The sequence below is a fragment of the Periplaneta americana genome, chromosome 1 (assembly GCF_040183065.1).
Source record: "Periplaneta americana isolate PAMFEO1 chromosome 1, P.americana_PAMFEO1_priV1, whole genome shotgun sequence".
Taxonomy (NCBI): domain Eukaryota; kingdom Metazoa; phylum Arthropoda; class Insecta; order Blattodea; family Blattidae; genus Periplaneta; species Periplaneta americana.
This window is the reverse complement of record NC_091117.1, coordinates 160,521,660-160,548,395: the sequence shown is the minus strand read 5'-3', so window position 1 is coordinate 160,548,395 and position 26,736 is coordinate 160,521,660. Positions and strand designations below refer to the sequence as shown.

General features: G+C 35.1%; 2 protein-coding genes across 8 annotated transcripts in view; one reads left to right on the top strand and one right to left on the bottom strand.

The window, feature by feature from the left end:
* The window catches only part of rg (A kinase anchor protein rugose), an 809,394-nt gene that overhangs the window by 521,552 nt on the left and 261,106 nt on the right, over positions 1 to 26,736 (top strand). The gene's annotated exons all lie outside the window — the stretch shown is intronic.
* On the bottom strand, positions 7,523 to 9,343 carry LOC138702991 (protein mab-21). The gene has a single exon (XM_069830467.1). It carries the CDS (start codon positions 9,326 to 9,328, stop codon positions 7,880 to 7,882), a length of 1,449 nt encoding a protein of 482 aa, XP_069686568.1. The 5' UTR covers positions 9,329 to 9,343; the 3' UTR covers positions 7,523 to 7,879.

Here is a 26,736-nt window from a genome sequence, read left to right as displayed (position 1 = left end):
TGCGGTTCTTTAATAAAGAAATTAAATATTTCATTAAAAAATTATTTTTGTGAGCACTTTAGCGCCTGATACTTTTAACGTAAATGGTTTAACAATATAATTAGCAGATAGGTGGCCAATACAATACGAAAAAAAAAAACATATTTTCGAGAAGAATTTCTGGCTAAATCCTTTAATATTTTATAAGAAATAAATAAATGTTTCGTGTTTCGGGTATTTAAATTTATTCCGTAAAATATAAGTTATTGATGTCTACCGTATTGTATTTATTTATTTATTTACATTTCGTGGTATTTGTACATCGCTTCATAGCTAGAATATGAAACATGGAATATTTGGAAATAATTGCTACCAAATTAAATTATGTTAGTGATATTTGAGTCTATAACTTACTTAGATAAGTTATGGTGTAATTGGCTGTGAAAGAGGTGCTAAATCACATCTGTTTTCCGTTGTCTTTGCTTAAAAAAAGAACAATTAAAATTTGTTTAAACCTGTTCATTACCCAACAGATTTAATTTTTTTTTAGTTTTATTGTTCGTAACATTGAACGAATTTACATTTTGACTCTGTTGAACATTTTTCATAAAACCTGTTGTTGACCTAGAAACATTTCGTAATACTGAGCGAAATATGTTATCTCTTTTAGTTGAACCAAAATAAATACGTAGACTATAATATCTGTGGAAATTCATTGTCCTTATTATGGGCCAAATTAAACAATCACTGTATTAAAATAAAGTCATAGTTAAATAACCTTAATAACAATGTCAATAAGAAAATTAAATATTAGCCTGTATTTCTTTAAATTGAAACTGTCCATTATTTAACGTCTTTCGAAATAGTGTCTCTTCATAATTTCTACTTAAAATTTTAATTGCGTAATGTAATTTGCAACTTCCATAAATTCAAATTCTAATATTGTGATTATATAGCTACTTAAGAATTATGAGATATGAATACTGAATTGCAATCCAGCATTCCTCAGAGATGTGGTTCTGACAAAAAGAATCAGAGACACAGACGATAAAGTCAAATATGGAGATTATGTAAACTACCTATAGACATAATGCTTTACTTAATAGAGTATTTGCGTATCTTATATTATAAAATATGCAGCTTGAAACACCTATTTTATAGGCAATATACAAAATATATTTTTTAAATGAAATGGATAGTTATTGTACCTTGTCTACATACTGACGGTGAAACATGTATTGTGATGGGGAAGAGTACAAGCATCAACCATTATTTATTTTCCCTGCAATGTACTAACTCTCCTAGTTATTCTTTAATAGTTAGAGTCATGTTTAGCCTATACGTTTAAGAAGTTTGTATTTGTAAATAATTTAGTACCTGAGTGTGCACGTTTATTCTATACGGCACAAAATATGTTGTTTAAGATTTAATGCCTGTATAATTCTTTTATAGACATTTCAGTCGTGTTGAAAGTGATAAAATATGATTTGTGACATTCATCATATTTGTGTTATGCCTGTAATTCATAATTCAGAGGTAATGTAAGATTGTGAAATATGTAAGGTCTATTTATGAAATGTCAAAATCTTATAAATTAAGGAGTAAGATTCTAATTTCCAATAATATCGTGAATTATGTTCCTACATTTAGTTATCTAGAGCGCAAGGCTTCCTATAGCAAACATTAAAAAAAAAGTGCGAAACACTCCACCAAACGCTAGAAATTCGAATAACAGATTTTAAGACGTGGGCAATAAAATTGCTTCGATAAGTAGGTGTTAGTGAAATTAATTTTAAATCGGTTATTAATTATAAATTAATAGCACATAGACCTACGTGTAACACAACTAGTAGTACATAATGAAACATAAACAAGTAAATAGTAATCATTAGGCTAAAAAAAATTAGTTCTAATGTTATCTGCAAGTGAAAGAAAAACTACTGCCTAATTTACTTATTTATTTATTTCTGTAACCACTACAGATTGCCATTGACAAATGTGACTTAGTGAAACGTTGTTAGAGTAAAAAATAACAATTTGAAATAGATTGAAACACACAATAATAAACGAAGTAACGTCAAGACGATGCGAATTAAAGCCATGGTCCATATGTATGATGCCTGAAAATAGCTATTGATCCTTTGAGTGTTGCAATTGTTAGATCTCTTAAAATATCTTTATGCAGGCCAAAAGATTTACAGAAGTCGACTACGAACCGGGGTATGGTCCCACGGGCTCCTATCATTAGTCCCGTAATGACGATGGATTCCAGATGGTATTTGTCCTTATAAAAATTGATGGAAGGTTAATATATATTCCTTTTTTCCTCGTGTACTTCTCCTGGCTGATGTTTATGCTACTAAATTGTGAACGAAACGGACGGAATAGCATTGGAGAAATTAAAACACGATTGATAGACGATCTAAGATCTTTCTGAAGTCGAAACGAGTCGAAAAACCTAAATAGTATTAATAGGTCTGCAATAGGTAGCCTATGTTAGTTATATGATGATGATCATACTGACTATAGCGGTTGAATGTAAAATTTGTTTCTTATATAGACTTAGTAGGCTTAGTATGGAAGAGTGCATAAATGAACTAATTGGAGAAAAAGTTCGAAATTAACAGTAAGTTATTTTTAGGACTTCATTTGAATTACGAAGAACTATAGGCTAAAGGAAATCCAGTGGCAGAAATAGTGAAAAATTAAATAAAAATCTAAATTAGACTAACTTATAAGTAGTTATTTAGGCTATGTAGCTTGTGTCGAAAGTGGCACTTTTTTCGAGCCAGTATAAAAGAATTCACTCCACACATACAGTAAGTTCCATATATAATGCTATTTATTACTACAACAGGAAGAGATTTTCTAGAAGAATAATTTATTCTTCTCTTTTAATAAGATATGCGATGTCCAAAAATAACAGAATTTCTAGTAGAATACAGCAGGTCTTGAATAGAATTCTTAACATTAATAGTAGGATCAACCTTTATCCATGCAGACAAGTAATAGATCTTCATTGTAATAGAGTAGGTCTTGATGTTTGCATAAAGTTGCTTTATTTCATAGTGCTCAGGAAAGGCCTATTTTAATACTCCAAATTCCATTTAAAAACCCCTTCCTTTTCTTATGATAGTAAACTAAATAAAAGCCTTTGTTTAGGCTTATATAGAAGTGGCGAGTTTGTATGTCGTGTGATGTATTCGCGTTCAGCCATAGGAAGAAATTATATATATATATATATATATATATATATATATATATATATATATATTAAAGTCATAAATTATATAAAAGGAAAATTCACCGACTGAAATTAAACTATAAGAAGCAAATTGCGATTAAGTCAAGCTATTAGAGCAACTCACTTCCTTCACATTCTTCAGCTCCGGCTCTTACAAATAGCGTTTAATAGCTATAGACTTAGTCATTTACATTTGAAAGTTTACATGTTTACATGTTAAGAGGTTCTGAATAGCATAATGAATTGAGATATAATCAAAAGCTCTGCAAGATTATGTGAAAGACTCTATAATAGGCATGGAAGTGAAATTTTTACCTTAAAATGGGACAAAAATAGACTGATAGTCGTAGAAATGAAATGTATTTCTATGTTGATAAGCCTAAACGCCGTGAGCCACAGTAAAAAAATGTCAAAGTGTGAGGTTTATATGACTGGAATAAACTTATGACGTTTACAAAAATATATAATTTGTTCAGAACTTTAAAACTGCAAAAAATATATTTCAAAATTCGCCAAAGTAGCTATAAAGAGAAGATCTGGAAAACTACACAAAACATATACTGGCTATGTTGTTAATCCTGAGACTTGTTGATGGTAGTAGGCTAATTTTAATTTTATATTAAAGTAGCACCTGTCGAAATGTAGATAAATAGGCCTAAAATACCCATTTTTATATGGAACAGGAAGAAGTAGTGCGAACTATTTCTGTTTCTTTATAGGCTATCTCTAATAATTATTAGATATCTTTCTACAAAATTGACACCTGTCGAAGCTTAGGTCAATTAGAGTGCACAGTCAGCATTTTGTACGTTTTCCTTCAATTTTTAACGTTAAATTTTTGAGATCTAACATTTCAAGAAGCTGATGATAGGCTACTTAAGAACCTTTGTAACAAATATTTGGGGAGTAATTAAATATGTCTGGTCTTGCCTTTATAGTCGGACAACAAAAAGAGTTTTATGGCGGATCATAGACTATCTTTTGTGGGTTCACTGCCGCTCCTTCTCGGACCAGTGATTCTTTGAGCTTCATTACCGCAATTAGGGTCTGATGACTGAGAATTTGTGGTTCTAAACACATCAATTACGTTAGTTCAAGTGATTGTTAAAATCATTAGACCCTCGATATCAAATGACGTTAGCTTCCAAAATATTTTTTGTGTGAATAGAATTTTTTAGTTGTTAAATGTCATTCCGAAGTTCATGTCGTATTCAAATGTTTGTTTCTTTTCTGATTTCGAGGGCGTTTATATAATTTTTTCAGGATTTTAACCTAAGCTCATATTTAGGTTCTTTTCTGAATTGACCTAACGCTTACATAGGACATAGGCCTACTATGTTACTACCGTGAAGTAATATCACCACGACATCACCTAACACATGCGGGACTCAACGGAGAAACGCCCCAGATGGAATTTGAACATAAGACGCGCCTTAACCGATGCGTCTACCACGACTGGCGTCTCTAAATCATTATTCTGTACTTACTAGATTTATTGATTTTGTATAATAGTCTATATATTGGACATTGAGATATTATTGCTGGAAATTTATATCTACTTCGCCATCCTACAAATAGGCCTAGACCTATTATGAATCTTATAATATAGGCAGCGTGACTGAAATCCACGGTATTATAGGTCTACGATATTAATAAAACGAAATTTCTTTTAACATGTTTTCTTGCTTTATTCTGTAAAATTTCCGTTTGCGTTATTTTAGAAATTTATTTATGATGCGTTGGGCCTATAACCATAATAAGTTATCTATGAAAGTTGTGATCCTGTGAGGTAGGAATGATTGATCAAAATTATTGAAAACGGGGGAGCATATTCTATTGATTGAAGTGATATTTAACGTCGGAGTGTGGTTTATAAAACAAATAGACCCCATGTTTGCATTAAAATTTGTTTTTATATTTGTTCTTAAAATTTGTTACTTAGATGTACGCTAACTTAAAAAGGGATAAATATTAGGCCTATTTCAGGACGAAATGCTAAAAGAAATTCATTGCGCAGGGAAAACAGTACTTTTATTATTACAATAACAAGGAATAGTGTCGAAATTGTATATTAAGAATTTAAAATTGCGTACGGAATTTGAAATACGTAGACCTAATGGCCTACTACTGTATCATTTTGCATTTTAAATGTGTACATAAAAATGTGACAAGACATCTTAGTTTGCGTAAGCGATTTGATAATTTTACAATGACATAATTGTAAATAAAACGTAAAGCCGTTCATTTAACTTATGCAATCTGTAATTGTAGTCTATATAGCCTATACAGAATTGTTATTTTGACTTTATTTCATAAAATGAAATAATATCTGAGAATATCGTATGTCTATACGCGTGTAGGGTATAGCCTATTATATATAGAAATTAATTGGCTTAGGCCTGTTATTTAAAATTATACCTCTATGTGTCCTATTACTGCTTTCGAAAATAAAACTTTATCTTCTGATAGACTATTTAAATTTCACTTCATACTGTTTCTACGAATGCTGACGTGAGTATTCACTTTTATAAATAACTGCAAAATAATACATTTCACAGTCCAACTTTTCTGTCAGTGTAACTTACCTAATGTGAGTCCTATCAATATTTCTTAGCGTCATAATTGAATTGTCTTAGCTATGTGTTAACTTTTTGTTACTTGAGTAATTGCATTCTAAATTAACATAGGCAACTTATGCGGGCTATGTCAACTTACTATAGCCTATTTGAAAGATATTACTTAATATTCGAGGTTATTTTGATCTTTGTTTTCCCAAGCTAACCAGAGATAGGTTAGGCCTACATGCTCATGTCTACAGCAGTTATAGATGTTTATTTTCCCCTAACCTTTAGCTATATTTTGGATAACAATTGTCACGAAACCAAACTCTTCTTCACATAACAACTATCCCTACAAGGTTAACATTATTCTTGTAAATGTACAAAAAACACCAAATTATAAAATCAGAGCTTTATTTTGTAACTAATTTCTGAGTAGGCAAATTATTAAACTGTAAACAAAAATTAATTTAGTGCTGATTTCAACTCTCTGTGTAATCATTAGTAAGTTATTTAAATATTGTATTTATAATAGGATAATATTTTCATTGTATTAAATAAGCAAAAGCTTTGTATTGTAACTCTTATATTAATCATATTTAATAGGCTGTGCTATTTATTTGTTATCGGTATTACTTACTATTTTCTATCAAAAAGTAGTTTTCATCTTGTTTTTATTGTTAAAATTACGGGTTTCTTGTTTATTTGCAACGTAGGCCTACTTATTAAAGTATCTTTCCTTAACTGAGTATTCACTCATAATGTTTGGGAATGGGCCGACAGATTGGACCAATTTCCCGAAGGAGAAGAAAAAAATTATCGCTAAGAGGAGGGTTAATTTGTGGTTGTCGGCTCACTGCCGCTTCTTTACACTAGAGGTAGGAAAATGTGCTTATTTATATAGATACCCTTGTTTATAAGGTTTGTTTATTACATTATAAATCATGTAGGAAGCAAATCTATTGATATTGAATTTCTCCGAAGCGCCGGGTGTTTAATTTTCCATGTCATTAGTTTGATAGGCCTAATTGTGTGCCATTAGCGACAGTGATATTATTTGGAAATTAAAATAAACCAAATTTATAATGATTTCATATATTTAGATATATCCGTGAGTAGAAAACCCCGGTCAAGTGGAGTCCATAATATTTTACGTAGGCTTAAATGAGTTCAATAGGACTGTATTAAACAAAATAAGTGAATAATATCAAATAATGTGGAGGAATATGTTTGAAATGGTAACCAAAGCTCCACTTTACTGACAGAAATGAGGAAAAGTTGATATAGATTTTGTAAATTTATTGCAAGTTTTAGCAAACCTCGACCCAAATTGCGTCTCTGTTAGCTATTTATGATTAGCCTATAGAGATAAATGGCTTGAAATATAGGGCTACTTGTCAGAAGACTAACGATATGAAATAAAGTGTAGGCTACATAAGTTACGTTAATTAACAGCATGTTTGCAAAAGGCCAGCCGTATTGTCTTTCCACAAAGACAATTTATGTCACCATTGTAATAAATTATGTGAGAAGGTAAATGATTATTCCAGACATTCATAATGATATTGTTGGCAGAAATAACGGAAGTTGAGAGACTCTTAGCAGTAGGTTCCTGACAAATTAATATATTGCTTTCTTTCTGTATTTACCTGATTATATTGTCGCAGATGTCGGTAGCCAGACCACCTGCATGCATGTGCCGGGCTTGTCCCCCCTTTACCCCGTAGAAAAACACATCATATCTCGTAGCAGATTCCTATTTATATATTTTCATAGATACAAATATACACATATCACACCACTCAACACTCAAATGAACAGATAAATGTAGTTTTTGTGTAACATTGTTTGTATGGCGTCCTTGACACTGTCCGACAGGGACTGGGAAGCAAGATGTCCACGAAGTGTAGGCCTAATTTCTCCTCTCGTCCTTCCTAATAGCACCAACGTCCTATGTACACTATAGTTTAACGTTCTCTGAACTTGCAAGTACGGCTTACAGCGAAAATAAACATGTAAATTGATAAATAATTAGGCCTTGGAAACATCGAATTCGACGCTCTGCGTACAAGCGAAAGTATCTACAGTGCGTCCCATCTCATAGTTTCTCGAGGGAGCGAGTATTGGTGAGGAGCTCGCGGGTGAGGCGCCACACCTGTTTGGCCGCGTTCTCGAGCGCGCTGGGCGACTTGCCCTTGAAGAGGTCGAGGTTGGGCAGGAAGTAGTGCGGACAGCGTCGACACTGCAGACACGAGATGAGCTGCAGCAGGATGCCGTTTATGCGGTCCCCTAGGCACGACTCGTCCCACTCCAGCTCGCGGGGATGCTTCTCGCACTCGTACAGCAGCAGCGTCTTCATGTGGTACGAGGACACGGGGTTCCCCGGCAGGTCCAGGTGGCGGTCGCGGAGCGTCTTGAGGATGCTGAGGCAGCGCCGCCTGCACCCCCCGAGCATCAGACGGTTCTCGGCCTCCGTGAAGGAGAGCACCCAGGCGTCGCCCTCCATGGCCGACTGCTTGCCCTGCATGGCCACGGACTCCTTGGACAGGAGATCGAAGCCCTCCGTCTTGACCTCGGCCACCAGGTTGGGGTGCGGCCAGGGGATGTGCGGGATGGGCCAGTGGGCCGCGGAGCGGGGCCACACGCCGGAGCACTTGAAGGCCGGCGTTATCTGCACCACGTAGCGCTCCCGGATGCGCAGCTTGACCTCGGTGGTGTCGGCGATCATCTTGACGGAGTCGCGGTAGGCGCACTTGTCGCAGGCCTGGGCGACGAGCGTCTGGAAGCGGGAGCGGATCTTGCGCGCGGACAGGTAGCCGGACGCCGTGATGAACTCGACCCACAGCGACATGGAGCGCTTGCGGCCGTCGCTGAGCTTGAGCACGGCGCAGCCCGGCAGCGTGCCGTCGTCCACGAAGTTGAACACTCCCATCTGGTTGAGGTACAGCACCACCTCGAACTCGCCGGGCGAGATGACCTCCAGGCCCTCGTAGCGCCCGTTGCACTCGGTGAGCGACGAGATGAAGCGCGGCTCCTGCACCTCCACCTCCTTGAGCACGTCCTGCACCACCTTGCACACCTCGCGGATGGTCTTGGCCACCTGCCCCTTGCGGCTCTGCACCCGCTCGCCGTAGTATTTGTTGATCTGGTACAGCATCTTGGACTGCGCCGCCATCATGTCCGGCGGCACCAGCATCGTGACCCGCGTCCGCTCAGCTCGTGGAATGGACGCGCGGAGCGGCGGACGTCGGCTCCATGGAGGGGTGTGTCTCTGTGGGGGGCTGGAATCCACTCGCGACTGTCGGGGTGCCTGTCGGGACGGGCTCCTGCGCCTCACTGCCGCGGCCCGGGCCGCAGCTCCGCTAGCCGACGACCGCTCGGCGGGCGGGTTCTCGGGGCGGGCCTCGCCGGACTCCGCCCCGCGCGGCGGCCAATCTGCGTGCGAGGTCCCGCCTCGGCCGAGTCGCGCCGATGCGAGGCTAGTCGGCTCGGCTCCGCCCGCCGCGCAGGCCCGTCCCTCCCGCGGGCTGTGAGCAGGACAGCACATGTGTGACGGGAGCGGGCTCAGCGAGACTTCCCGGCGACACCTCCCAGGTAAGACGCTGCGGGGGCGGCCTCAAAACTTAGATCCTAGTGCTGATATGTCCCTAAACGCTACGAACCGATCTATAACACGATTTCACTGGTTAGGTGACCGTATTGCACCGATATGCATTAGGAAAATGAAAAGATTGACTATAGACATAACAAAATTAGGGAAAATTTTAGAACACGGATTGCACCTACCAAATTATGTCTTAAAATACTAAAAAGAGCAGATTTGTCTGCGTTTGTCTAATGCGCATCATTATATTTACGAAATAGTAATATGCGTTACAAGAGCGATATGTTGGTGTTTTCATGTTCGAGGAAAAGATTGAAAAAGCGAAACGTAGTTGAGCTTTTTTAATTTCCGAGAACATGAAAACAAACATATCGCTCGTGTATCGTACATTATTTTGTGCGAAGATCGTTTATTACATACCTGAAAGAGGAATTTCTAATTAGTTGCAATTAAATCTCAATCTTGGTTTCTGTTCAATGACGGCAACTTTTAAAAACAAAAATATCTACCTTCAAATTGTTGCTATAAAATGTTTGCTGTGTTTACTATATTCCAGCAGGCCGTGATATATGTCTGTCTTTTTTTTTCCCCCAGTCTATAAATGCGAACTTAAAACAAACGGTAAGGTTATGTAATGATTTATTTTTCATTTTAATATTTTAACAATATTATTTATGTAACATATTGCAGTAATAACATCGGCATCTGGAATCTTGTTGATTTTTTCACGGCTTCCTTAATGTTACTTGCATTACAAATGCAGTAACTTTTGTGGTGTTGTAGAGTTTACTTAATTTTTGCAAATATTTAAAAACAATAATTAACAGTGCAATTTAGGTGAAATTGCAGTGGTAAGTTTCCAATTTATAATTATTACTATGTTAAACGTCTCTAAAAATAATATGTTAAAAGCCTAAAGCAGAAAAATGAATATGGCGCTTAAGCGGTAAGAAGAGGGAAATTGTTATGTGTGTTACGTTGGGAATACTGAATGTGGTATTTCACACTTACCGCGTATTGGTTTTGTGCGGAAAGCAAGCAAATACGCACGATCTCGCACAAAGGCACTTTTCAGTGCCAATAATTTATTTTGTGTGCACAAGGTTGGAATTTTGAAGTAAGAGGGAAAGGGTGCAATCCACGTTCTGGAGTTTATCCCAAAATTAGAAGTTACAAGTGCAACTAAATTTAATTTCTTCAATTTGCCAATTTTCATGTGTTAACAATAATTCTAAACCGTAAATTTCTATAGCACGTAATTAATTTGTCAAGAAAACTTAAATAATCTAAGCTAGAGCATACCAGAAATGCGTTCGACTGCTGTAAACTTAAGCTTGGTGACACCTCATAAATTTTCAAAATAATCTACTTCCAGTTTCACTTGAAGATAGAAGAAAAACTGTAAATTATATTTAATTACATATATTTACAAATTTTAGAGCACCGCATCAGTTTTGAAATTGTTGTAGGCTTAATATTTTATTTGTAACTAAGAAAATAACTCATTTTAGTTCATTATACTGTACAAAATTTAGAGCACCGCGTGAGTTCTCAAAATACTAACACAATAGTCTAATTGCTGTAGCCTAATATTCGATTTCGAATGAAGAAAATGTCACTAGAATTTTCTGCATTTGACTCACTAACACACTCGTACCGCCTGCCTAATATTAAAAAAAATATAGACTATCATCTATTTTGTTTTTCAAGAATTTGTATGGGGGAAAATGTAATAAACTCCGCGAAGAATGAATACAAGCGTATATTTTTATCATAACTACCGCGTAGGCTGTAATTGAGGAATTCTTAACTACGGCGCAGAATTTCCCACTACTGAGTCATAGGCTGTCTTTGCATAATGAAGTAGGCCTATGCCTAAGCTGCCTACGGTACGTTAAACATAGGGTCAATACGCGATTATGTTGAGATATAAATTGTTTAGCCTATAAATTTTAGAAATGCTTAACGATATAATTTTTAAGTTATTTCGTATTATTAAAAAAAATATGGCATAGGCTACGGCTTTCAAACGTCAGTTAGACTATTAGGCTGCAGTATATTAATCTGTTAACTTATATTATAATTGTTCATGATGTTAAAAATATTTAATATTTTTTTATAATTGCTCTAAGTCGTTAGATTCTATTCAATTAGTCGCAGTAATTCTTTTTGTTTATACGTTAAGTCTAAAAGTAGGCCTATATAATAGGCTACTAGTCATTGTAGTGTAGGCTTATTTTCAGGGGCAGATATTTATGGAGATTAATTTTATCATTTGTGTTTTTTAATATTGGTTCAGCGGAGATTGTTGGATATTGAATTGTACTCTTGGCGGAGATTAATGGAAATTTTAAAAAATACAATTATTTTGGAATTAGAGTATTAGCCTAACTCAGTATGAATATTAGGCCTACTTTCTAAATAATTAACATTAAAGTTTCGTTGGATTCTGATAAAGGTGCGGAATGGCCAATAGACGATATTTGTTGGATTGAGACTGTATTTACCTAACACACACTCCTTAAAAACAGAAAAAAAAAACTTTCAGCCGTCAAATTAATAATTTCAAATTATTAGTGAAATGTTGAATTCCCCGTCTTTTGAGTTCACTAATGTAATTGGAACACGTCCTGCAATACCATGTAATGTAGCCTATTTGAATATATATCAAATTCTAAATGAAAAAAAATCGCAGAAAACTCAGAATATGAAATTCGCTATTAAAACTCTATTTTACGATTTGTCGCGATTGTTTTATCCACAAATTATTAATCAGAATCACTTAATTCGTAAAGATTAGTAAAAATCTATTGTATATTTAGGCCTATTACTTCGTGATTTTCGCCATCTCCATAAATACCCGGCCCTGCCTATTTTATATTTGAATTAAATTTATTGTATTTTGTACAATATTGAAGTATCTTAGTGTGTGAAATACTACAGCTGACCATGTGTTAAATCTCTTTTAAAGTAGGCCTATAGGATTTTGACGTCAGAGTTATGATAAAGCCAAAATTAATTGTCGGTATGTTTTCCTCAATAGGCTATAGCCCTATCAAATATAAATTTACACTCCATTTAAGCCCCATATCTTGTGCATTTTATAGAAGTCAGGCCATTGAATAAGCCAAACACTGTGGTCAGAAGAAAAGACATGCATTATGCCTATTAGTTTTAAATAGGCCTAGGCCGATATAGTACTAGGTTGCTTCTGCATCGATCCTTAGTTTCTTGACTGTCTATTTGAATAGGCCTATTGTTTTACATAGGCCTAATTACAAGTATGGAATGTAACATGCACATATGCTATTATTTTTATAATTTACAAACTAAATTGAGTAGGCCTAATAGTCTATGAAGGCCTTGGCATTTGAGTTCGTAATTTAGTTCCAAATTTCTGGTCAAAATTTCGGTAATTTTGCAAAAACATATAGGGCCACTTTCACCAAGCGTCGTTATAATAACGCTAACAGCATGTTAATTAACCTGTTGTTAAAAATTAAACATCCTGTTAGGCCCTATTGTACTAGTGTTTCACCAACCATTTGAACTACTTAGGTTAGATAACGTGATGTTAAGAACAATGTAACAGAAGTCAACGCGGCAGTGATTGTATGAAAGTTTACTGAATATGCCTAGTAGTCATTTGGTTTAGCGGAAAATTACATTTTTACATTATGGAAATATTAGAGATTAATATAGTTATAACGGAAATCGAGAAAAAGAAACGTGTAAGGAGCAGTAATTTTACCTCATATGAGAAACATAATTATTTTAGTAGATCTAGCAATTAATTATAGAAGAATTTAATAATTGAAGACAAACGTAAATACGAAATAATAATAATCACACAAATTTTTACATTAATAAGCACACATCTTCACTTTAGTATTTATGCACATGTGTCTAAAATAATTAAAAACGCTGAAGTGGTTATGACAGTTAATTGTTGTCATTGAAAATATATCTCGTTATAATAATGCGACTTGTAGCATATGTTTTCTGGCAGCCATGATTCACGCTGTAACAGGACGTTAAGGATTTAACTGCGGGAATATGCTATATTAATTTAACAGTGAGTTTAACATGATGTTAGCAGTAACAACAGTTGATGAAACATCTTTTCCGTTAAGTTTACTGCTAAACTGCCTTAACGACATGTTAAGCATTTAACAAAGGTTGATGAAACTGGGCCATAAAATGCTCGCTATATTTAGGTGACTTATTCGAAACATAGGCAACAGTATCCTTTCTTTTGTAACTTAATTTTTCTTCAAATAGCTACTTGTTTAATTTGTCTGTCTCGTATGGCTCTGATAACATGGTCTATCCATCTCAGGCATCTTATTCTAGTACTGACAATTAAATTAAGCTTCTAATATACTAGGCCTTTATACGAGTATTAGCCCTATATATTTTGCAAGTTTTCTTCTTGTTCACCTCATCGATCCTTAGACCGCTCTGTAGGGCTTATATCTATCTCTATCATTCCTAACAGTCATAAGTTGAGAAATGTATTTTAATTACGTCAAATCCAGTGAAAATTCGTAGGCCTATAGGCTATTGCGTAGACTATTTACATAAAACAAGGATGATGCATTTGCCAATGTAGGCCTACGTAATTTTAACTTTCTGGAAATAATAGGCCCATTGAGTAGATTATTCCTAAACATACAGCTCATTTCGCATACTTATGTCGTATCTCAAAGCTACATTTTTAGCTGAAGTGAACTGGATAGTTGTCTAAAAAGCCGGAAGTGACGTCAGAAGTTATGATTCAAAACTACGTACATTGCATAGCAATCACGTCCGTAGTAGCTAGTAAACGAAAATGCTTGCTTTATTGATGACTCGTTCACTAAACAAACACAGATACCTCATCACTAAATGGGGTTATGAAATCTGAAGATGCTCTTCTTTGGTGAAAATTTAGCTATATTAATCGATTGCAATAACTTATACCAGCGATGTCAGACAGGGACTAAACGGAGCGGAGCGCTCCACTAGACTGGTTTCGTGCTCCGGTGTTTCCACAGACATAAGCAAGTTCAAGCTCCGATCTAGCTCCACAACCGGTATTGGAGCTTACAACTCTGACACTACTGACTTATACCCTAGACTAGGCCTATATATTTGACTGCAGAAAATGTTTTGTTCATTGCAGAGATGTAAGTTTTTGGCACATGAATATAGGCTACAAACGTCGACAAATTTTATTAGCAAAATTCACTTCTGTTTATAATATTGAATGATCGAATTGATTTCAATAAAGAGAGGGAAAACCGCTTAAAGGTATGAGAGTGCGCGTGCTTGTAAGAGGATGTGATATTGTAAGAAACTGTGTGAGCTCCAAGTGGATAGACCATTTGTCTCACTCCGTTTGTTGCCTTTCCATTGTGGCAACCTAGAAAAATTTGAGGTCAAAAAGCCGAAAGTTGGACGTAACTTAATTAGTACGACATTAAGGTGAAAGAAATGTCCTAAAGCAACATCCGAAACATGGTTTAGCAGCAGCAGGGCAGGATCGGCTATAGACCCTATCCGAGACGGAGAGAATTGGGCATCATAATCCTCACAGTTATAGTCAAGGAAGCGAGTAAAGGCCGAATTTAGCTCGACCAGAAGTCCCCAAAAGCGGCACACGAAAGCTAAAGCTCCTATTTGTGAACGCATAAATTTGGAAAACGCCGAAATATGTAAAGAGTGATATAGACCTAGGCTTATGTCGGTCAGTGGCCTGTTTCCTTTAGGGCTCATGCTGATATTTGTCTTAGCGTCTTAGGAAAATCACAGACAGAATGAGTTGTTCCAATTGAGGAACTAGCCATCGGCTATACGCTCTCGCAGTCCTTTTCAGCCCATTCCCTTAAGGAGGGTGATGGGTGAAATTTCTGTTTTCTACATTTCCCAAGCTACGTCCTTGATTTTTTGTACACATAATCACGGTGTGATAGATAATGATGTGGCGAAGTTTCATTTCTGTGAGTGAATTAATTTCTGAGTTATTATCAAAAATATTTCGAAAAAGTTGCGTATTAAAAAAGTTGCACAATTTATCAGTAAAATGATTGAATTTTTTTTTTTTGCAAGACCAGTGGCATATTTAGAAAAACATCAGGCATTAGTTTTCCTATATCCGTACTACTTACTACTTACTTACTTACTTACTTACTTACTTACTTACTTACTTACTTACTTACTGGCTTTTAAGGAACCCGGAGGTTCATTGCCGCCCTCACATAAGCCCGCCATTGGTCCCTAACCTGAGCAAGATTAATCCAGTCTCTACCATCATATCCCACCTCCCTCAAATCCATTTTAATATTATCTTCCCATCTACGTCTCGGCCTCCCCAAAGGTCTTTTTTCCTCCGGCCTCCCAACTAACACTCTATATGCATTTCTGGATTCGCCCATACGTGCTACATGCTCTGCCCGTCTCAAACGTCTGGATTTAATCTTCCTAATTAGGCTATGTCAGGTGAAGAATACAATGCGTGCAGTTCTGCGTTGTGTAACTTTTTCATTCTCCTGTAACCTCATCCCTCTTAGCCCCAAATATTTTGCTAAGAACCTTATTTTCAAACTATATCTTTACTACAAAGGGGGAAAACAATTTGCCATTGCCACTATAAATATTTCATTTTTTATTTTAAAAAGTATTCATTTAATCATAAAATTCTTGCGCTATTTTATTAACTGCAGAACATACAGTAAAAATTTCACCTTCCTAGCATAAAAATTGTAAGAGTCTTTACACTTTGAACCTGACGAAATATTCTGAAAAAAAAAAGTGTGAGAAAAGAGCTTGTATAATTTGCATGAAATTAAAGTTCAAGAGTACAGCCATCTATGTATTGCGTAATTTTTATGCTTTCGAGTGCCGCAGAGCATTTAAACTTGCTCAACATATAAACAAGAGATTGCTGATTCATTTTTTTTTACAAGAAAACGAAAATGCGATTTTAGACTGAAAATGACCAAAATTTCACCTGTTACTCCCCTTGAAAAGGATGATATTGCTTTCTTCATCAATCATGCTTCGTTTCTTTTATTACAGGCCTAGACATTTTGTTAATAGGCATATTATTTAATGGCATGCCGCTCATTCAAGAAGAATTCGTGTTGTTCTGCTGCAATTCCTGGCCACTCAAACAAAGAAATAGAGATAGCCTACGCAAACACACATTTGAGTAGGCTACACAGCAATGCTATTCATAAAGTATTCATTCTTCATCTTATTCACGAGGCACTGTTGAACTCCAGCCTGTATTGTCATTTTGACTCTTTACAAGTTAGATAAAATGACTAGACCCATTTGGAATTACCGTACTTCAATTTACCGTCACCTGGGCTCTATGACCAGCTACCGGTGCATCTCAGCAACAGGAAATATAGCCTAACTTATCTCGAAATTGTAGCAGGTATACCAATAGAAAATAAGCTATTATGGAATCTCATGACTACAATTGAATATATAAACCAGCGTTGTTAAAAGGAGATTTTAAGATTATGTAGGATATAACTTAGTCTTCCTTTAGAATGTTGAAAATAAGAAGCGCATCCATATTTTGGATTTCCAAATAGGCCTAATTATAGGCTAACATTTGCAATTGCAGTTTTCTTCTTAGAGTCACTGCGCAAGAATCTGTACGTGCATAATAATAATAATAATAATAATAATAATAATAATAATAATAATAATAATAATAATAATAATATGTTGAATTAAGCCACAAAGACCCCTTTAATTTAAAAGAAGCAGTATTTATAAGTTAGATCTACGTCACACGTTTCCTTGACATCTTTAATTTTGAAGATTTCTTGCTTGCTATTTCTACTGTTGCTAGGCCTACCATTATACTATTATTAATCCTATAATGTAATATATAAATATAATTATTTTATGTGCACGAACAGATTTCAACTAAGTTTAGTGTTCATGTAACACTACTGAAGAACATTTCAACGTCGAAAGTCTGATTTTCAAGTCCAAAAGCTGATTCTTAAATAGATTATTATATAGGCCTACTCATCAAGAATTATATTGCCGTATAGTTTCTACTTTAACCTAATTAGAGAATTTTTTAATATTAATTTCTTTACGTGTCATGTACGGAAATTCATGAAATTTTATACATTCATTATGCCGTATCAGACAAATAATGTAGTCATAACTACTCTTCAGTATAAACTGTTGTTACGCAAAAAATTAAACCTATGTTTATGCAGTGGGTGAGTATATCTTTAGTCCAAATGTTGAACTTCCCTTTGCGCAAGATTCGGTTCATAAAATGCATATTATGATAAACTAGTGACTCTTATGACGTAACTATTTACTTATGCCTGACCTTTCGTTTGTGTGCAATTATCTCTTGTAAAAGTGGATTTTTCACTCCATTTACATTTAGGTCTAATTGATAATTGCCTAAAATGTAATACATCCATGTTATCTACGTAAATATATCCTCTGGCACATATTAGGCGCTTCACACATGTCCATACACTTAAGAGGACTTGTGCGTGAATACATGGTAAAACCATTATAGGCCTAAATCTGCTAATATTTAATCTACAGTTGTAAGAAAAATTGCAGTCATAATTTGATACAATTTTTAGAGCCTTCTAATGAATAGGGTAAAGGTTGGTAATATTGTAATACTAATAATATTATGATAGTACTTTTTGAGAATTTTTTACAATTTTATTGAGCGAGAGAAGGACCGGTTTTGTGCAGAAACTTGTCCACGAACATTCCCTTAATACGTTGACGCAAAAAACCGATCTTCCTCTCGTTCAGTAAAATTGTAAAAAAAATTCTCAAAAAGAACTATCATAATATTATTGAGCTTAGTATCACAATATTACCAACCTTCACTCTATAATGCATAATTTAGAAATATTTGAAGCTATGAGGCATAACCGTTAGGTGCATAATTTCTTCTTTCCCATTTCATCCTAGGCTATGTTAAAAAGAATCTAAGATATTTTGTAATACAGACGTGGACAAATTATTAGACTAGAACATTTTCTTGGAAACAATATAATTCGTCATATCAACCAACTATCAGTATGATTCACAGAGTCTCTATTGTTGTAAATATGATTGTTTACATCTTCTGGTATATTTTTCGAATGGTCAAGTATTTTTTTCCTGGCTATGTTGGTACTACTGGTGTTTTAATTATATACTGCAGAAGATATTCTCCCATGGCCTGCAAGAAGACCGGACATGAACGAAATTGGAAATCTGTGATCTATATTGAAGAAGAAAGTGAACAAAAAGAGACTTACAACAAAACATGGACTCATTTAAGCACTGTCTGATATCTGGCCAAATGATGCTGATATTCGAAGAAAGTGTCAAACTTTGGTATTCAGTATCCCTGACAAAACGTGTTAATAAAGAATAAGGGAATATTCACAAAATATTAGTAACCTCCAGACTCAATTTTCTGTTCTTATATCTGTGCGAAATACATTTTTGTTCATTATTTCTACCTATAAATAGAGCTTCGTTGCACGTATAATTAATTTGGTCTAATAATTTGTCCACGTCTGTATGTGAGTGTAACTGAAACACCTAAAAAACAAATTATGTAAGGAGTTTGATTTTTCACTTGTAGATCTTAATAAGATAATTAATAATTTTAAAGTAGACTAATTAAAGACCTAACATTCTAAATGTGCTAAGTGCCATTTTTTTTTTCAAATTTTATTTTATTCAATCTAAGGGAGGAACATCCATACGAAAATATCATACTAATTATCTTTGTCGTAGCTCAACTGTAAGTGACTCATTCGTGCGCCAAAGACGGTGATGTAGGTATCTCAACATGCATTGCGGAATGTGTATGTCATCAATATCTCAGAAGTTGTTTTTGCCACTTAGCATATTTAGAATGTTAGGTCCTCAATTATTAAAATGTTTTTGTGATTAGTTCAGTCGATTAAACAAAAATCACTGAAATTAAAATTCGTAATTTCTATAAATAAGTATAGGTAGGCCTACTTGAAATTCGAATAATAATAATAATAATAATAATAATAATAATAATAATAATAATAATAATAATAATAATAATAATAGTTTGCAAAGTACAGGGACATCATTTTATTTTTTACTAACATTTTTAATATTAACCTGGCTATACCTTTAGAGAACCGGAAATACAGTCTGCTACCCCCTTCCATAACTGTAGTTCGATGATACTGGCGTAAAACACAAACAAATCACTCTGCTAGGTATAGGAGGGAAGAAAAGTAGTTCATCCATTTACGTAAACTAGGAAATATCGCGATTTTGAGTTCGATAATTTTTATTACGTTTCTGTTTAATCAAAATATAGTACAGTATTAACAATAAGTGTTTTTACTACGAACTGAGCTATCCATTCGGACATATTCATTATGCAGTGTATATTATACTGTCTGCAGCACATTAGCGTACAATATAGAGAATGAAGTTAAATTGAAAAATACTCTTAATATGAATATTTAAACACATTTTTGAAAATGGTGGCCGTTCATTTCGATACAGGCTTCAGTTCTTTTGTGCATATTATCGCACTATAGATTACTGCATCTAATTCCAATTGTCAGTTTCGTCCTTCGTACTAGTAACTCATGTTGAAATAATTCTGTACCTACTCTATAAAAGAGTACCTTACGTACTGTAAAGTCAATCTTCATTTCTGCCCGACCCGCACAGATAAAATTACTCAGACATGCTATCTACTGTCCGTCCAAGTGGTTATGCCGCAAAATCGTAGAAAGGAAGGAAATGACGTGACAGTTAATTACTTAACGAGGCCCTTTTATTTAAGTTATTTTAAACAGTTGTATAATATTACGTAAACGTCCAATTCCTAACAGAAATTAATGTTTTCAGGAAAGAGCTAAGACAGCCCAGCTTTTACAGAGGGGCCAACAGAAGCAGGTGGGGGAAATCTGGATGCGACGTAGGCAAACGGATAGTACCTGTGCGAAAATATGATTCAATATTGAAAGCTCTTTCGTCACTGGAAAACACGAACATATTTCTGGAACGTACTATACTCGCTAACTCAGTGCTGTTTACGCTAAGGGTCTTGGATCTGTGTGGAGGAACTTCATTAGTAGAAGGGGTGGGAGTGAAGTACATTCAAAAACTCAGGTACAATAAAAATTGAAGTAAAAATAAAATGATGTCCCTGTACTTCGAGTTCTGAAAGTCTACACAAAATGTCAGCTTTGTAATTGTAACATAACTTTTTTCTTAGATATGTAAGTTACACTATAGGCGTATGCAAATTTAAAAGTATTTGTTCACAGTGTGTGCGACACAGTGAGTAGTTAAATAAAAACACTGCATAAGTTATAGACCTGAGAGTTACGTCTCATAAGTTAGATACGTAAAATATTCTCAAATGTTATAGGTTAAAGTTGCATAATGCCGTGATACCCCTAATCCCGTGATACGTTTTTAAAACTGAATGTCAGTCAAAGTTTTGCCGTTCGATCATAGCGCCAGACATCTTTCTCGAAAAAGTGCATCTTTCAGCTACTTTTGAGACAACGGTGAACTAAATAGCAAGATACCCAATTCCGTGATAATCAGTGAAAAAAACGTATCACGGAATTAGGCAACTTTAAAGTACTATAGGACTAAAAATTAATTCAAATTAGCCAATACTGCAATTTTTTGTGTTTGTAGTTTTAAATATTGGTAAATTTATAATGATTTTTTTCCATACGTTTACAGACAAGTCCCCTTAAGGTGAATACAAAAATCTTTAGGCTATCTTCGGAAACCAACTTATGAGTCAAGCAGAATTGGTAATACTTTTGACGTTTTACAAACTTTAAATAAGCTTAAGTTATACAGATTGATCCATATTTATGTCCAACTTTTTATTACAGTGTAGTAGCGAAACCAATCAGGTTAAGTGACCCATTCCACCGCTAAAATGTACCGTGTTCCATACCATTAAAAGCACAAAAGAAGCTGTCATTTTATTATACTTTATTGTGTTCTCAGTACGGTCCGAAACATTTAATGTAATCAGAAAAATGTAGTGTAAATCTTAAAACATTAACCATAACCACAAGACTGTCTGTGTACGATCGAACACAATTTCTGCTCGAATGGAGGTGTGGCAGAGATGGTGGAGAGTGGTGAAAGGAAGAAATGCGACGCTGGACTACAAGACCATCAAGAGACTTCACGCCAACTTGATTCGCAGTGGCTCAATTACGTAACAGAAGGGTGCTGGTAGACTAAAAACAGTGATCACAGAGGCTAAAGCAGACACTACTGAGGCCTTCCAGAGAAGTCCTAAGAAATCCATTCGACAGTACCAGTGGGAATCTGGTTTATCCTGTGGATCCGTGCAGCGGTTGCTAAAGGAAACGAATTGGCGGCCATGGAAGCCATATTTTGTGCAAGCTCTGTCATGTGAGGACTGTGATATCAGAATGGAGTTTGCGGAGTTTCTACTAGCATGGATCCAAGAGCAACCTAACCTTTTGCGACACATTCTATGGTGAGACGAGAAGAGTGTTGCCGGGCGCCAAATGAAATGCTTGTGAGAAAGTACAGAACGTTCAGCCACGTCTGGAAAAATGTGCAGCAAATGCTGGTGCTTACATCGAGTTTTAATATTGATGGAATTTTAAGCAATCCTAATGATTGGACTATTAGTTATGCTACTTTGATTCTGCCATGTTAATAATTTATTTACTTGTGACTATTACACTTTTACTACGTCACCTACTTTCGACGAATAAAACGGTATGAAAGGATGTCTTTCAACCAATCATGGCTGCTTATCGCACAATTTTTTTGCGTCCCTAGCATTTGTTTAATTTTATCGCGTCCCTAGCATTTGTTTATTTTTAGCATTACACTAGCATTTGTTTCTTTGTTTGCCAACATTTCAAACTGCACTGGTCTGGACGTCAAAAAAAAAAAAAAAAAAAAAAAAAACAGAAAATTACAAACCACTCCAGTCGATGCACAGCACTTTCAAATATGACTCGCATTGGCATTCAAGAACAAGAATTAATAAAGATCACTGGTCATATATGAAGAGCACCATTCGGAAATCCTGAATAAGTTGAGGGATACACCATGTACATCAACGAGTTTACTTCTTTTACGCATACGTCCAATATAACATCAACTGAACCACCAACCACTAAAACATTCAAATTTGAAAATTGTACTTTCAATAATTGTTTCTTTTAAAATTATTCATGTTTATTTTTTATTTAATCATCGTTAATTAAAACGTTTCTTGTTTATTTCATCATCCCTAATTAAAACTTTTCTGACACTTGTTTATATTATTTAGGTTATGTTTGTTATAGCTTCTGCTATATGATATTATGAATAGTCACGTATCAGAGATTGTTTAATACTAAGATTTATTGAAAATCATCTGTCAAGTGACGTTGATTACTGGGATCCGGATGATTGAAGTGGAATGCAAATGTTTTAATAAAAATGAAACTGAATCAACAAAGTCTTCTTGACTAGTAACAGTCCACAGAGTTCAATGATGATTCCATAGTTGGCACAACTGATACCGGTAACAAGAAAACATAATCATAAAACACTACTGCCATCTATCGTAATGTTGAGATGTTACAATAATACATTTGAAGACAGTTGTATTTTCGTAAGCCAATTAATATTTTATTGTATTGGAGTACTTTGTTACTTCTAATCTTTAGGCCTATATACTTTCTTCTAATATTGTAATAGTCAATTAAATCCCACTCGAGTTTTGATTTTCTCTAGATAAATCAAAACTTCTAGTGAGATTACTGTTGATAAACGAATAAAAAGTTGGAAATAAATAGGCCTATGGATCGCCCGGTGCAGTAGTAATGAATGCTGGATCCTGTATTGCAAATAGACTGTAAATCCAAACTACATGCAGCCCAAATGATATTGTTGCGTCCTTTTTTAGGTTTAAGCAGGCGCTATAAAAAGAGAATTGGAGACATTCAAGTGATATTAAATTTCAAACATAGTGGACGATATCCAAGTACTACATCAGAAGAACTAGTTAGATCATCTACAGAGAATGAAATGAACATGTTTACCAAAGAAGGCATTCCAGTATCAACATAAAGAACATAGGAAGATGTGAACAACACTACTAACATCAAGAGTATCTTGAGATACGAGGAAAAGGCTCAACTGAACCTAAACCTAAACGATTCATTATTATGATATTCAAGCACGAAAATTTGTTTTTCTAATCATTACCATTACCATCAGCACCTTCATGTATTTTTATGATGAATTAGGTTACTATTGAGCACAATTTCTTTCTTGTTAGCATGCATACGCTACATCTTTCTCCTGGTCATTCATTTGTAGTCCTACAGGTGATCTGTCCAGTTTTGTTGGCATGTGAATCCGTTAAGTTTTATTGCACATATTTGAGATCTTGTCTGGTATCTACATTTCCATTTATCTTGCATAATATGGCCTTCCGTAGTTGACACATAGACCTATCTTGTTACTTTAATATGCAGGTGTCTGAAACATGAAGTAATCCTGTAACTGCTACTTCATGTTTTACAAAGTTTTAATTAGATGTCTGTAGTTAATCTTTTAGTTAATGTTCGTTTTATTATTCTTTGAGTAGGCCTACTCTGAAATGTTAATATTTAATTTACGTCATCATCGTCACAGTTAAATCAAATGTCATAGAGTAGGTAATTGTTTTTGTCTTCTTATAATTATTGTTTGTGTAATAAATTCTTGGTTTTCATAAATTGTTATGAAGCCGCCATGGTGGTCTAGTGGCTAGAGCTGGACTTCTAATCCTGTGGATCCGGATTCGATCCTCGGCTTATCCTCGATTGGGGACAAGGGGGTTTTATGAAGTCGGTCCTAAGTAACCCTTTTATACATGAGCCCATTCCCAATGGTCACATGGGCTCGCTCCGTATAAACATTTTTCTTTCCATTTTATGCAGACTTAGGACTGCTACATGGGCTCGTTTCGTATAAACATTTTCCCCCCATTTTACGCAGACTTAGGACTGCCATATGGGCTCGCTCCCGTCCAGGTATAAACATTTTCCTTCCCATTTTATGCAGACTTAAAAATGTTTCATACAGAAGCTTAGGCCTGCTTGGGGCAGAGTCACTTCGTCAAAAAAAAAAAAAGTATGGTAAAATCTGACAAGGTAGAAGTTTAAAAGCAACACTTCTAACAAAGTCGTATCTTGTTACTGAATGTGTTTTATATTCCATCATTTTATGCAAGATGAACGTCTCTTTTTCGTGGGCTTTACTACTCTACATTTTTGTTTTTTTTTTTTTTATTTGATTAGAAGGTGCGTGTCACTTTGAATGTTCTTTAAAACTTCAGTTAACTGAAAAATATGTGGGTGCTGCTTGTAGACTAGTCCATTCAACTTAGCATGGAACGCTTCGCAGTTATTTGTGGTATGGACTGAGACCTGTGCCCACATTTCTGGAGGAAAAGTATTGTTTTCATCTACTGTATGTAATTTTGTAAAGGGATTGAAGCGAGTTCATAAACAGTGTAGGATGCCTCAAGAAGGTAAATAATTTCCGCGCGGGAGCGACTTCAGTTATCGTTCCTTTCTTACCATCCCTGATTCGGGGCGACTTCGTTAGCAGCCCCTAGATTTATAACTTGTGTTGGGTAAGCCCGTGGTCCAGGTAACACAGGGCTTTTCTCCGGGACTTCCCAACAAATCTCTATCATTATTTCATCTCCTCGCGGGTGTAGCATAGACCAGCCTCCTCTGGCGCACCCTGGCCAACGACTCTGTCGGTGAATTGGTCTACACAACTGGCTTCTTATTGGTGAATGACCAACAGTCAAGTACCCATGATTAGAAAAAAAAATAATAGGCCTAAATCGTCATGATCTTCGTTTTTTTTTTTTTTTTTTTTTTTTTTTTTTTTTTTTTTTTTTGCATAGGTATGTTTAAAAGTAATATTTGGTCTTTAGTTCTTACAATCATTATCTGATCAGCGTACAATATTGGTAAAGTTATTTTCAGACGAATTTTCTGAGTTGCTTTTTCCATTCCATTTCTTTGTTAGCTATAGCTGTTATTCAAACAGTTAATGAACTGACTGTATTCTTCAGAATCAGAATTTGCCAACATGGTGACCTTTTTTCTTTTAGGTAATATAGGCGGACGATTGCAAATTGCACTGGAAAATAGTAAACTGTACTGTAAATAAATAGAAGGCTTAAAGTAAACCATGTGTGAAATTTGGAAATCTGAAACTATTCACCCAATACTTTTGAAATTCTTATCACACATTCTTAGTCTATAAATTGCAACAAAAACTGACAAAAGTTTAAATCCCTGGGCTAAATAGTTTCTGAGTTAAAAAATAGATTATATTTTTCTAATTACCCTACAAAAATATCTCCCGTAGTTATAATTTTTCTTTGTAATGCGTTTATTTTGTATGAGGACATTCCCCTTGGATACAGCTTTCAAATTTGGTATCGATTTTTTATGGGTTGTATCCTCATTAGTTCGATATGTAGAAATTGTTTCTTGTCCGATTTTTTTTAAATTAACAACAATCATAATACACGATTAAACGTCTGAAATGTGTACTTCTTTTATCTTTACATCAAAACATAATACCTATTCTTGTTCTTCATACTTTTCTTAACTTGCAAAATTTTGTCTGAGTAGGACTAAAAGTACAACACCTGTAACTTTTTACATGATGTAAGACGCAGAAAGAAATAGTTTTGAGAACTAAGCAAATAAAGATCTGATACCGAGGGTTTTCATGTAGCTACTATCTTACTTGTTCAAAACTACCCTGCTCCATATGTTACCCCCCTCAGACTTAGTCTTCTTTTCCTCTTCAGACATTTTCTGACATATTGAATATTTTTAAGATAAAAAAAATCGATCAAATTTGGTCCAAATTTTAGTTATAGCTCAGGCCTACTTTAATTACTTGCCATGTAAACTGCACTGAAGCAGTTTTCTTGAAATATTTACACAGACTGTACTAAAACTTAGAGAATCTTCGAATAGTTTCGTCTGCGTTTATTGAATGCTGTTTGAGCACTATTACTGTTTGGCCAAGGTAAAATACTTAGGCTACCTATTTTAATGAATTTGAAGCAATCAGTTAGGCCTATTTCATCTTGATACTCAGAAATTTATTTTAGAGCAACAGTTTTGTTTCTTTTGGGCCTTATGTATGAATTTTTCTCCGTGTATCAATTTTTGATGCTATTGATATTTTATGTAAATCTCGATCTGATGAGAGATTAACTGATTCACAAAATATGTATCGATTGATGAGAATTGAAAGACGAGTTAAAATGCGAATTG

Excerpts from the sequence above, each read along its gene's own strand:
- LOC138702991 (XM_069830467.1), bottom strand. The coding sequence starts at position 9,328 with ATGTGCTGTCCTGCTCACAGCCCGCGGGAGGGACGGGCCTGCGCGGCG.